This window comes from Malaclemys terrapin, chromosome 8 (genome assembly GCF_027887155.1).
Source record: "Malaclemys terrapin pileata isolate rMalTer1 chromosome 8, rMalTer1.hap1, whole genome shotgun sequence".
NCBI classification, from domain to species: Eukaryota; Metazoa; Chordata; order Testudines; family Emydidae; genus Malaclemys; species Malaclemys terrapin.
The window spans coordinates 2856237-2869898 of NC_071512.1; the positions used below are offsets into that span (position 1 = coordinate 2856237).

A 13662-nucleotide genomic window follows, 5' to 3' on the forward strand; every position below is an offset into this window, starting at 1 on the left:
ATTACCACTACAAAAGTGATTTTTTCCTCCCTTGGTATCCTACTCTTAATTGAGTTGTCTCATTAGGCTGACCTCCCACTTGGTGTTTTCCACTCCATGCATCTGATGAAGTGGGTTCTAGCCCATGAAAGCTTATGCCCAAATAAATTTGTTAGCCTCTAAGGTGCCAAAAGGATTCCTCGTTTTAACATCAAGGAGAGTTAGTGCACTATTGGCCCTGGTGGCTGATCTTCCTTAGGCTATTTCATTTGGTTAGGAGACTGAGTAGCATCCTAGGCCCATTGAAATCAATGGGAGTTTTGTCTTTACTTCAGTGGAACTGAGAATTTCACTGTGACCACACCCAAAATTCTTACCTGAGGTAGACTGACTTCAATTTAAACCAGATTCTCAGTTTGCCAGCTTTCTTCCCTAAATTACACTCATCACTGGAAAAGGATAATGGACTTTGAGATGCTGGGGGCGGGAAAACAGACTCACTGGGGCCCTGAACCCTTAAATACCATCAGACCTGAGTGCTCGCCACTGTGAGAGAGCTTACCTGTGGCCCCAATGGCTAGAGGTTTGTAGCGTCACGTGCATCAAAAATTCTTTCAAAGAATATAACTATCTGAAGTACTTCCATTAAAACTTTCTCTTATTCCTAGGTATAGCATCACAGACGAGAGATTTTTTTGTTCAGTGTATAGTACTGGATCACTACAAGTTTAGATAGTTCTAAGATTATCTTCCAGTCCAGGTGTCCCATTGTCCTGTGCTGTTAGGCTTCTTGGCTGGCTTAAACTGCTGTTTGTAAAAGGCCTGACATTTGGCAGTGCACAAAATATGAGCTTAGCTCATATTAATGAAATATTTCCACAGTGGTCTATAACCTGGGAAAGATAGTTTGGGTTTTTTTTCTCCCAAAGCACTTTTAAAATTTCACCAGAAGGGGGTGACTTCCTCTCTTATGACACAGGACACTGACCTTTTAATGCAGTTTTCATTGTATAACTACTTAAAAATAATAGTCTTACGTTTTCTAAAATATTTTGAAAAGGGGGGGGGAGAACTACTTTAGCTATAGCACAGCATTGACTTAAGTTGTAGCAACTCTGGAACTTAAAAATCTGTTTTAAGTGAGAAGTAAAAGTAGTTCATGAAGAGAAAAGGTATATTCTGTACAGCGTATTAAGGTGTTCATAGCAGCATGCAATCCTCATTTCTTTATTCAGCATGCTTTTTAAAGGGTCGAAAAAGGGGTTGCTGCATAGTGGGTCATCTTATTTATTTGGTACTGTTTTAACCACAAAAGTTGTAAGGCACAGGAAATAGCTTTATGGTTCCTTCCTCCCACAAGTCATCATTCAGTTGTGGACATCAGGATGTTTTTCTTGGCTTATCACTTTCCGTACAATTTGCCTTGCACATCTGCCACATAAATTATAAAACTGTTAACTTGAAAAGTTGAAAATGCTATTCAGACTCTTACTGTGCTATAGTGAAGATGGTATCATTGGTCAAAAAACTCAAGTGATTGAGAGTTCCAGAGAGAGAATTCTTATCATATCCAGTATTTATATACAACATTGCCTGCTGTTGTCATCAGTGGCACCAATTCAGATATTTCTTTGGGAGGGGGAGCGAATTCTAGTTCTCCCTCCACCCCACAGCCTGGACCCTGTTCTGGTACCAGCTCATCCACCCTCCTGCAGGAACCTGGGATCTCTCTTGGCTGGCAAATCTCCCCTCTTACCCACACAGCGCATGAGCAGGTCCCACTTGGAGTTGAGTATTTGCGGGACTCCCCCACGCTGCACGTATACTAACAGACTTCCTGTGTGCCAATTCACAACACCACTTGCTAAAATTTGGCTCAGCAGCCCTTCTCTATGGAGGGGCAGGTGGGTCAGATTTCAGTGGCACTGCAACCATGTAGCCTGAGCAATGCTCCAGACAACTCTGACAGCAGCTGTACTGATTTAGTACGGGACCACTGCTTAAAAGTATTTGGGCCATTTCCCTCCCCAATTCCACAGCTTATGGGACTTTGAACAAATGCAAAACCTTTGTGCCCTTCATGCCCCCTCTCACCCCAACTCCTTGTAATTGTGCCACTGGTCATCATTCTTGTGGTGTTTTAAACTGCTGTTCAAAAGTAGGTAATTTCAAATGGTCAGGTAGCACTTGACCTAAGGTACACCTCTACCCCGATATAATGCGGCCCGATATAACACGAATTTGGATATAACGCGGTAAAGCAGCGCTCCGGGCTGGTAGGATGATCACTAACCTATGTTGGATTGATGAAGACAACTTTATTTTTTTTTAAATGCACTGTTAAGATTTATTCCAAGTACAATTGACTTCCCTTCCTCTGCAAACCTAGTCAATAAGCTTGAGGTACTTTGATACTTGAATTTCTGTGGGGGTGGTTGGGAGAGCAGACAGGCAAGTAAGCATGTGACCTCCCACTCCCATCTGTGAACCAAGCTACTTGGTGCATTAAGCTTTCTAAGGCAGTGACACATACTGTAACAGCTTAAGCCAATGAAATACTAAGGCTGTAATGCACCTTTTCTTCTGAGCTCTGATGTATTCTTTTTTAAACCTTTAAGTCCTGTTCCTTGTATATTTCTGAAACAGGCACTTGTTTTGAATGGTTGATCACCTCTGTTTCCTCAGAGTCTGGAACAAGTGATGCCATGATAATCTGCTAACAGAACTAGATGAATAGAGCTGTATGATCAAACTTTTCCTTTTCTGGGATGTTAATGTTTCTCACATGTTGTGCTGGCCCCTAGTGGCTGATGATCAGTGCTGGAGTTCAGGCACTCAGGTTTCTCATGTTACGGTTTAAATGCTCTACTGAAAATATTTCAGGCACAGCTGGCTAAGTATTAGGTAAATTATTTTAATAACAAATTAATGCTTCTGGAAAACTGATTGTAAACGCTATGTAGATGGACTAAACAGGTTAAGAGCAGCTTAGGTAGGAATGTAGGGAAATAGCTTCTATATGAGCAAGTTGGAAATTTTGTATGTTATGTGACATTAACAGTAGATGCCAACTTCTGAGTCCAGTATTAAGACTGGGTTGTTTATATTGAGGGAAAACCTTTAACTTTTTAAAATGCATCTATTTTCCTCCTACAATATGTGACTGAGGATCCTGTAATTAGCTATCTAGGTACTAAAGATACTTCATCCACTCAGACGTTTGGACATAGCACTTCTGTTCTATCTCTTGATGTTTAACCTGTTAAATGGAGAGAAAAGTTCTATGACTTCTTTTTAAACAGTGTCTACTGGATAACTGCCACCTCATTGCAAGTATAATATTAATGTGAGCTGCTTTGTCTGCTGTTACAGTGATGTGATAAATGTTCACCCTGGTGATATAGTGTGTAAAAGAGAGGTTATTTTACTCTACAAGTGTGGATGTTACTATCTTTGACTTCTAAAGGTTGTGTCGTATAACCTCACCTTTCAATAAACCCCCTCATTTGACCTATTGTGCAGTTTTTAGCCTCTAGGTGTGCTGCTTGTGTGAAGTCAGGGGACAGGTCACTGCTCTGCTGTCTGAACAAAGCTCATAACAGAGGCACCAATGAGCTGACTGAACTATTCAACTGGGTTTCTGTCTCTTACCACAAGCAAAGTCCCATCTCCTCCAGCTTGGGTGTTTAATCCCAATAACATGCACTAAAGTAGTTAGTACACCTCTACCCCAACATACCACGACCCGATAGAACACAAATTCGGATAGAACGCGGTAAAGCAGTGCTCCGGGCGGGCGGGGCTGCGCACTCTGGCGGATCAAAGCAAGTTCGATAGAATGCGGTTTCACCTATAACGCGGTAACATTTTTTTTTTTTTTGGCTCCCAAGGACAGCGTTCTAGCGGGGTAGAGGTGTAGTTAAATGGGTTGGAGAGATGGTCTCCAGCACTCCTATTACTAGAATGAACAGCGAGCTCAGTCCGAGTCTGCTTATGTTCCTGGAAACTCCAAGTCCAGACTGGACATGCTCAGAGGTTTACCTCAGGAGTTGTTACTAGCATGATGTTTTCACCCCTCAGCTCATAGAGAGCAGTACTATATGGATAAACACTCCTATGCTTTTGTGTGTACCCCCACCTCAAGAGTCTGGATACACTGGTGGAGACAGCTGTGCAGGAGGGAGAGCGGAACCAACTACTTATTGAGCCAGATACAATGTGGTCTTTACCCCTGTTATAAGATTGATTTTGCATATCCATTTTCAGATGATGTCAGCCATTGGCCTCTTAGGGTTGACAAGTAACTAGATTGATATGGCCAGTCTGAAAAATACAACAGATATTTGGTAACGTATTTTTATTTGGTTTTATGGGTACAGGGGTTGAGGCTGCTAAAAACACCGTTTACTGAGGTAGAAAAGGAGAGCACTAAATTGTTACCAATTCTGTATACATAGCCATATTTTCATGACCCCAATCAAAGGTTTTATTTTATTCTCCGCTTAATAAGAAAACTCCACTTGAAGTGATCAGGTAGAAGGCATTGGGGGAATTGCTTCATAAAAAGGGAATAAGCCACTAACAGAATTACAGACTTGATAAAAACTGAAGTGTTTACATCTCAAAATTGTTAAAAGGTATGACTGTTCAGCAGATGGTAATTATAGATTGAGGATAGGACTATTAGGCATATACTCTGATACTCTTATAGAAAAAACTTCAATTAGTAAAAAAAAAAAAATAAATTATTTCTTGCAAAATTTTCTCCCTATACTAAGCAGTGTTTTACAGTAACAGAGCTTTGCCCAGTACCCAACCTAACAGTCTTTATCAAAGGAGTAATTCTTGGGAAAGAATGATTCCAAATGTGGGTTGAGGTTTGTTTGTTTGTTAAATTTGGTGTTTGTTCAGTAGTGTAGGTATTAAAGCTTTCTGTAATATATAACAGACACACACATATAATATACACACACACACTCAGCTTTACTCTTCAAATGGAGATGTTTGAGGAATGATCTTTCATTGCAAATTGTTAATGGTGGTAAAAAAGCAGAAAGTTTCTCATTTCAGCTTTTAGTATTTTAGTGTTCCCTGTTGTAAAATTAAAAAAGGGAAAACAGAAGGTGCATAATCCAGTAAGGTCCTTGGAGTAATAGTTAAAGGCATAATATTATGCACATAGGAGTTCATGTATACATGATATCATAATTGGTTCGAAATATGCATTTAAAAAATTTAACTGGGTAGCCAGGTTCCCTTTTCCCGCTGCTTGCTCCCTCAGCACAGTGGGTAGCTTCCCAAAGGTTTGAGAAATGTTTCTAATTAGTCTTGCCCTGTCCAGTCCAATACCTTTTCCCATCACTATAAAGAAACTATTATAATATTCCCTTTCACTAGGACTTCAATTTATTTTAGTTCTCACTAGATTTGACATAGCATTAAACAAAGCCAGTGCAGACCTCATGTCCAGAATTGTGCCTGTGCCCTCGCTGACACCAGCTACATCAATAGGAGTCCTAATTCTCATAGCTCTTTACATGGAGTGGCCTGACTCTTACCCCAGGCTGCACTTGAGATTTTTTAGTTGTGCAATACTAATTTGAATAACTCTTGTAATGCTGCTTGGTCCCTTAACCAGTATTAAGTGGGTTCTATTCTAAATGTGTGTGGATATGTTTTACTTTCCCATTACACTCCTTAGCGTGTGAGGTTTTTCTTTTCTCGCACCTCTTTTGATTGGCTCATATTTGGATTCCTTACTTAATTTAGGCTCTTCTACCTACTTTGACGTAATCGTCAGTGCTACAGTGGGGATTGAATTAAGGGAATACTTTACTAGTGTTGCTTACATGGGAGTGTAGTTTTATTCAGCACAGTGATTCTCTCTGTGGCAAGAACTGTATGTGCAAACTCCAGTAAATACTGATTAAAGTGTGCTGCAATAGTTAATTTTTATCCACTTCAGATTTTGTATACTAATACTTGTAAAGCAGTATTCCTTGATACTTTAGGGATATTTCACAGTTTGGGTCTGAATCTGGGGTGTTGAGGGAATCACTTGGACATTTCTGAATCCAGAAACTTCTCTTGTCATTAGAGGATTGTTGTGCACATTGAGGAGCTGAAATGTCATTTTCTAGTGAGCCAGGTATTTGTAATACTTCAAAAGAACATTGCTTCCCAAAATCTAGAGCTGGATGGTAAACCTCATTTAGGAGTTCCAATTTGGGTACAAGTACAGCATAAGAATCTATGGAGGGTGTCCTGTGATCCAGAATAATGAAAACCACATGATTGATTATCAAGGTTTCACCTCACAACATTGCAAGTATTATTTAAAACTGTTTTCCTTAATGTTTTGGCTGAAAACACAAAATAGAACAGATTTTTCCTGGCGACTAAAGTGATTTTTTTGTAGCCTAAGGGAACTTTCCTTTTCAGTGTTTATTTTATGGGTGTTTTATGGTAAAACACTTTGAAGAGAAGTTGATACTTTCTGGAGAGCATAATACACTTCACCCTCATTATTACGCTGTTCTTCAGAGCTGAGGAGCATTATAGAGATTTGATGATTCATTATGGGGTTCAGTGTTGTGAACAGCCATAGTACAGTATGCATCCGAAGAAGTGTGCTGTAGCCCACGAAAGCTTATGCTCTAATAAATTTGTTAGTCTCTAAGGTGCCACAAGTACTCCTGTTCTCTTTGCGGATACAGACTAACACGGCTGCTACTCTGAAACCTAAAATATTACTGTTATCACAGCCACGGAATGTATTGAAATCAAGTACTTAGAAAGCTCATGTGCACAACATAATTATCACTTGTGTACACAGTGTTTCTTGTGCCTACTTTGTTCCTGAATTGTGCTCAGCATCTGTATGGTGAGATATGATCTCTTTATGCTTTTTGCATTTAGTCTTGTGAAGTACACTCCTTCAGAAAATTGTAACACATGTAAATCTTTACTTGCAAATGAACTGTATTTCATGTGTATGCTTTAAGAAATCCATGTATGTTTGTCTTCGGAAGAGCATTTCAGGTTTCTTCACTCATTTTATTCCTGAAAGCTGATGTGATTTATGAGTGTTCTAGAATATGAGTGGGAACGGATAGCTAATTTGTAAATATTCTGCACAACAAATTTTGGATGGAGCTTATTGTTTTTTGGCTTTCTGTTATCTTTGTAGGAATGGTTACAGAACTGACTTTTCTCTCCCACACCTCCTTCCTCCCTTCTCCCACACAAAAAAAGACAAGCAGCAGGAAATCTAATGAAGCACATACAATTTTTCTCTCCAACCCGTTTCCCCTCTTTTCTGTTTTTTAACTCCATTTTAAGGCATGACACTTGGGTCTTGTTGAGAGCTGCTTCGCAAATATTCTAGATCTCAGGAAACCATAACTCAGAAATTTGGAATATTTATGAAGTTGCTCTATAGTTCTTTCAAAGATTCTCTTTCCTTTTCAGAAGCACATAAAACACTTTAGGTAAACTGGGTATGTTTAATTACAATAAAGGGATCTCTTTTTTAGTTTATCTGGTTGTAGAATTAGGTGTTAAATATAAACATTTTTTCAAAAACATGAGGAATATTTAATCTTTGTTAATTGATCCACACTGAGACAAGTCAAATATTTTTAAATAATGAGGTGTACTGGCATTCCCACTGCCAAAGAATTTGAGAGCATCACTTGAGCTACCTTTCTAAAATTAGAGACTAACAAATTTATTCGAGCATAAGCTTTCGTGGGCTACAGCCCACTTCTTCGGATACATCCTGTTCTCTTCGGATGCATCCGAAGAAGTGGGCTGTAGCCCACGAAAGCTTATGCTCTAATAAATTTGTTAGTCTCTAAGGTGCCACAAGTACTCCTGTTCTTTTGCGGATACAGACTAACACGGCTGCTACTCTGAAACCTTTCTAAAATTGTTGTAAATGTGTAGCTTTTTGTATTTATAAACTTAACCCATCTGTTGCTGAGATTTTAAAATAAAGAACACCCCACTGACCACAGCTCTTTTTTACTGAACCCGTTTATTTATTGTATTGCCAGTTCCTCTTTCTGGCTAGAAATATAATAACCAAAGCTATACTGACATCACTGATTTTGAAATAAGGTGCTGGAACAGTGAATGAAAAAAAAAAAGTTAAATGTATCCGTGGGAGTTGACAATGGTCTATAAGATTAAAAAGACAATTCTAAGAAAGCTAACATGTTTGCATGTACCATGTAAGCAGAAAGGAATGTGGCAAAGGTTTTGTAATCATTAATGTCCATTTATTTTTTTCCATATGCCGTACTTTTAATCTAATTGCTAAATCCACTTCTTCCGTTTATTTAACATCTCTATCCATGTCAAAACTGGCTTGTTATAAGATTTCAATTGTGAAGGCTTTAAATTAATGAGTTGGTGTAAATCCAAAGGGAATCTTTGTGATTATAGTGTGCTTTAAGCGTTCAGTACTAGGATTCCTTCTGTTAGTCTTAACTATTGTATAACCATTTGTTTGCAAAGCAATCTGTCCATGAAGTCCAGCACGATTCCCTGGAAGCTGCCCAGTATAAACTAATCAGAGAGCCCCCCCTGGCGTCTGAAAGTGTCCTCGGATATTAAATTTATATCAATCACAGGAAGTCTTGGCAATCAAACTAGTCACTTTTTCCCTTCACATCTGGACATAAATTATTTTTTGCTGCAAAGGTCACAGGAATCATGGGTAGGGCATGAAATGAGGGCCATAGAAAACATGGGAAAGGAAGAATAAAACTATATTTCCACCTTTTTAGAAATAGCTATTTTTAAAAGACCTGGAACAAAGCCAAACTATACAACTTTTTTAAGTTTACATTTGTTTCTGAATTAACTGTGGCTTAAAGATATTTTGTTTTGGAACGTTTTGTGCCATTAGATCTCATCTTGGCATTTGAGAGCTTTCTACAATTTGCTGAGAACAATAACTTTACTGCTGGATGGTTTTAGAAATGGAGCATGTCTTCCTACTTTAGTGGGGTTTAACTGCACTCCCCCCTCCCATGCTCCATTGCTTACTTTCCCCCCAGTACTGTGTTAGCCCTGTACTTTGAGAAACTATTTAGTTGATGCTGGTATTTTTACTGTAAGTTTCTTTTTTATGTGATTTTTTTTTTTTCAATCTCAAACTTTATTTGAAATATAGGAAACTCCTTTTTATATTTCCCCCTCCCCATCCATCTCTTCAAACAAGAGCTTGGGGAGGTTTTATAAAAACAAACAGAACCTTTCCTTTTTGACCCACAAGTTTTCCTTACATAGGACAAGAAAACTAGTGTGCTGAAAGCTGCAAAGCTTCTGAAGCCTGTAGTTAAATAAATAAATGAAAATGTTCCATATGCATGAGAACTGAAAATGGTACTAGCTTACATCTGGATGTCTACAGCAAACAAAACAGCAGAAACAGAAGTTTGTAGGGTTTTTTAAATAGTTTTTAATGGTGACTTTATACAACCCTGATTGCTATTGTTCATACCTATTGCTGAGTTTGGACATGCTTTCCTATACAGATCATCATCTATTGGCTTGCTGATTACTTATTCAGCCATGTGGGTTATACTTTCTTTAGACAGTCAAATAAAATAGTTTTTCAGAATCTGATTGCAAGGATTCTAATGCTGAGAATCCCTGATTAAGTCTAGGAGTTCTGCCTCGGGTTTTATTACCCTCTGTGTCCTTCTCTGGGTCTTAAAAGAACTTTTTGTTTCTCCTTTCTCTTTTGCTTTACACTCCCAGTTCCATCATCCTTCTGCATGGAGGGTTGGATGAGTGTCACTTTAAAAACCTATTCATGCTTCTCCCTAAACACCCAAACCAGTGACTGTAAAGCCATGTTTTTGCTGCCCTTCCAAATTCAGAGAACACAGGAAGGTGATGAATATTGAACCCAGCCTCCACCGTAGCATTACTACTAGGCCACTGGACCAGTTCCGCATTTCATTCCAGTTGGTTTACAAGACATTCTGTGGACTCCAAGTTGAACACAATCATGTTGCAGCAATTTCTTTCCGATTATGAAACCAGTTGTATAATTATCTACAGTATTTAACAGTTTCTTCTAAACTTCTTAGTATAAAGGGTATAAACATAATCATTGCAAATCTCTTTTAAATACACTAGAGAGTGCGAGGAAAAGTATACAAGTAGGCAGAGTATAGGTAATGGTGTATCTTTTAGTTGTGCAATATTTTGCTGATGTAAATATGCATATGCACAATTATTCCATTTTCCCAGTGGCACAATATCTGAAAAAATACATCTTAAAGTATTGCAGTTGGAGCTCTTTTCACGTGAATATAGTTATTAAGGAATAAATGCACTGAGCCCCTCTTTTGTTAAGGTTAAGGCAGATCATCTTGCTTCCAGAGTATATTAGGACTTTTTTTTTTTTTTTTTTTTTTTGGAAGAAAGCATTAAAAATCAGGCTTGTAATTAAACGTTAACATTTTCTGTAACAGCTATTCATTAAGAAGGCAGATTCTTTGACTCTTTTAGAGATGATACTGAAACATCTTATTTCCTCTTTCCATATTGCATTTTTGCAAGAACTCCCGCAGAGGGTCCTTGAACTCTCGATATTGTTTTCATTCCTTTAATCGGCATACAGGGAGCCCTGTAGCTTCTCTCCCTTTCTCCTTCCCATTTTCCCTTAATTAAAACTGTTCAAGCTAAAAAACATACTTCCCTGTGAATTTCTCATCTCCCTTCTTTCCAACTTCTCCTATCTGTGTAATTTTGCTAGCACCTGCTGGGATACTGACATTGTTTGGATTTCATTATAATGCACATGGTTTGAGAAAATACACATCCACTTCTGTTCATTGAGTTATAGAAGTACTGGCAAATAATTGTGCAACATGTAAGCCGACAAGCAAGCCAGCTCTAGCTTGGGAAACTACCAATTTAGACTCTAGTGGTTGTTTCAGTTTTAAGTTGACCAAAAGCCATTTTTACTGGACTGATTCCATCTCTCATGTAATCCCTAGTCTCTCATCTGTATTCTTGAAGACTAATGGAATAGTAAAAACCTTCTTAAAGATAACTTAAATGTGTTGTATAATGTCCTCAGGGTAGCTTCTGCACTAAAGATGTTTTCTTTCCCACCCTGTAGAGGTATCTCATTAAGGTACCCACTAGTGTCATTATTAAGTTTTCATGTGTTTCTCAGTTTGATGCTAATCTTCATGTGTGTGTTAATTTTTTTCCTTTGCAGCACCAACGTGGTTATGAATTATTCAGACATTGAGTCTAAGGTTCGAGAAGCAACCAATGATGATCCATGGGGACCTTCAGGGCAGCTCATGGGAGAGATTGCCAAGTAAGTGATAATTTGACTCAGCGTTGAAGAAAAAGATGCATCTTTATACAGAAATATAAAATTTGCTGCCAGACCAACAGGGTTGCCAGGTTGATATAGAGGAGCTGACAAATAATTAAAAATTAAATTTTAAGATTATATGCTGGGGAAAAAATCATCAGAATCACTGAATCAAAAACCTGTCACAGTATACTTGCAGTGTATTTTATTTTATTTTATTTTTTAATTCTTGGTCTTACTATATGTGTCATTTTGTGGGTTTTTCGGAATAAAAAAGATCCTATTTGGGCCCGTTGCTTCAATACTTTTTAAAGGTTTTAAGTAGAGTAAGATTAGCCAAATGTTTGCTCATGAACATATGTATCACTTTATCTTTCAGAGAAGGGCTTGGATAGTGTGTGATGAGCTAGTTATGAAGGGCACCACCATAGTCATGTTGTAGACATTAAACCATTGCTTTGAAGAGAATAGATTCCTCTCCCTCCCCCCCAGATTGATAGATACTCAGCTTTGTTTGAAATGGTGGTGTGTGAAATACATCTGTATAAATAAGAAATTTTGGTAGCTCTTCACTTGGAGTTTGATGGAATTACAATAGTTTTAGACCAAGTCTGCCATCTACTGTCAACATTAAATTGTAGCAAACTATTATGGAAAGTTGTTATGAAAATAATTGCTTTGCTCCTTTTGTTTAATTCTCTTAGAGCTACATTTATGTATGAGCAGTTTCCAGAACTTATGAACATGCTGTGGACTCGAATGTTGAAAGATAATAAAAAGAACTGGAGGAGAGTTTATAAGGTGTGTGCATATAAAAGACATTTTTAGGATGTGATTACTCTTACTCTGTGTACTGCAGAACAAACACTAAGGTATTAATTTTAGTTTCATATCTTGATGCACTGTTGTGCATGTACGTATTCAACTGTTACATTTTTGTATTATCAAGAAACACTAGTTACAATAAACTTTAGATTTCTCCTATCAGATGTTACTGTTAACTCTGTTATAAAAGTCTAATTTCTCTTTTGTTGTTCTGCAGTATTGAGCTTTCCAAAAACAAGTGTTTTGTGTAAAATGCTTTTTAATTAACATAGCAATCTTATTTTACTGTTGCACAAGTGTCAAACAGAATAACATCTACATTTTGTACTTAAAAAAAAAAAATCGTTTGCATGTATGCCTGTTGATAAACAATTCTTTTTCAAATTATTTTCTAATTCTTTTTAAGCATTCTAAAGGATATTGTTTCTAACTAGAAAAATTAAAATTGTTTCCAAGTTAAACCACTTAAAACTTAATTTCCATTAGCATTCTGCCTCAAAAGAATCCAAATTTTCCCACTCATTTTGAAGATTGTATTTCATTTGCCTTTTTGTCTTACTAGTGGTAGAGAAAGCACTGAACACCAGTTGAAGTTTTCTTGGCTTTGAATAATTTGTGTAGCGCAGATCAACTTTTTCCTTAATATTGTTATGCTGTACTTCCAATGTAACAACATATGTGGGATTATATTGGGGGTTTTCGAGGGTGGAGTGGGATTGGTATAGCACATATCATTTTTAAAATTTAAGGTTTAGATCCTACTGTGTCTTGTTTGAGGCTCAGATTATAACTAGACAAAAATAATTCTAAGGCATACTCTGTTTTCTTGGGGTGCCCAATGCTTTGTACTCATAGTAATTGTTTTCCCTGAAGTATAATGTAAATTAATATTTAATGCTATCATACATACTACTTAATGTTCTAAAGACTCGTTGGAATTATCTACCAGGTTAGAATATATTGCATTTTGATTACGTATTTTAGCTGGTAGACTCTGCTTCACGTATGACTTTTTTTTAAGATGGAACTTATTGAAGTTCAAGGAAGTTCACAATTTTAAAAAATACTTTTTCAACTTTTAAAAATTTTGTCTTGAAGTTTTCTTTAAGCTTACTCCAGAATACTGTTTTATACATGAACACATTCCTGTAGACGGCAACATAAATAAGTCACCATAAAAATTGCTTTTAAATGAAAAACATTGGGGGAATTGAAGGGGCGGAGGGGAGACAGGAAAACTGTTTTTTGTTTTACAGGGTTAGGTTTGCTTTTTAAATTTCCATAACCATCTTTTTCTGATGAAAAGTTATTTCCTTCAAGAATTAGTGATGATCTAATATTAACAATCTACTTTGGTTTTTACTGAACAAATGCAATCTAAATTTGCTTGTGATACTTATAAACAAAAAAGGGGAAGAAAAAAGAGAACCCGATAAAAGGCAAATCAGTGTAATAGTTACTTATTTAAAAGGGGAACAAATCTTGTCATTGACTAACTTTTGGAT

The 13662-nt window shown here is 37.3% G+C and overlaps 1 protein-coding gene across 1 annotated transcript in view; it reads left to right on the forward strand.

Annotated features, from left to right (window-relative positions):
• Window positions 1-13662, forward strand: part of CLINT1 (clathrin interactor 1) — a 78925-nt gene that overhangs the window by 32491 nt on the left and 32772 nt on the right. The window contains exons 2-3 of the mRNA XM_054037206.1: window positions 11228-11332; window positions 12037-12133. Of these exons, the coding sequence (XP_053893181.1) occupies window positions 11228-11332; window positions 12037-12133 (202 nt within the window). The remainder of the gene's footprint in view (window positions 1-11227; window positions 11333-12036; window positions 12134-13662) is intronic.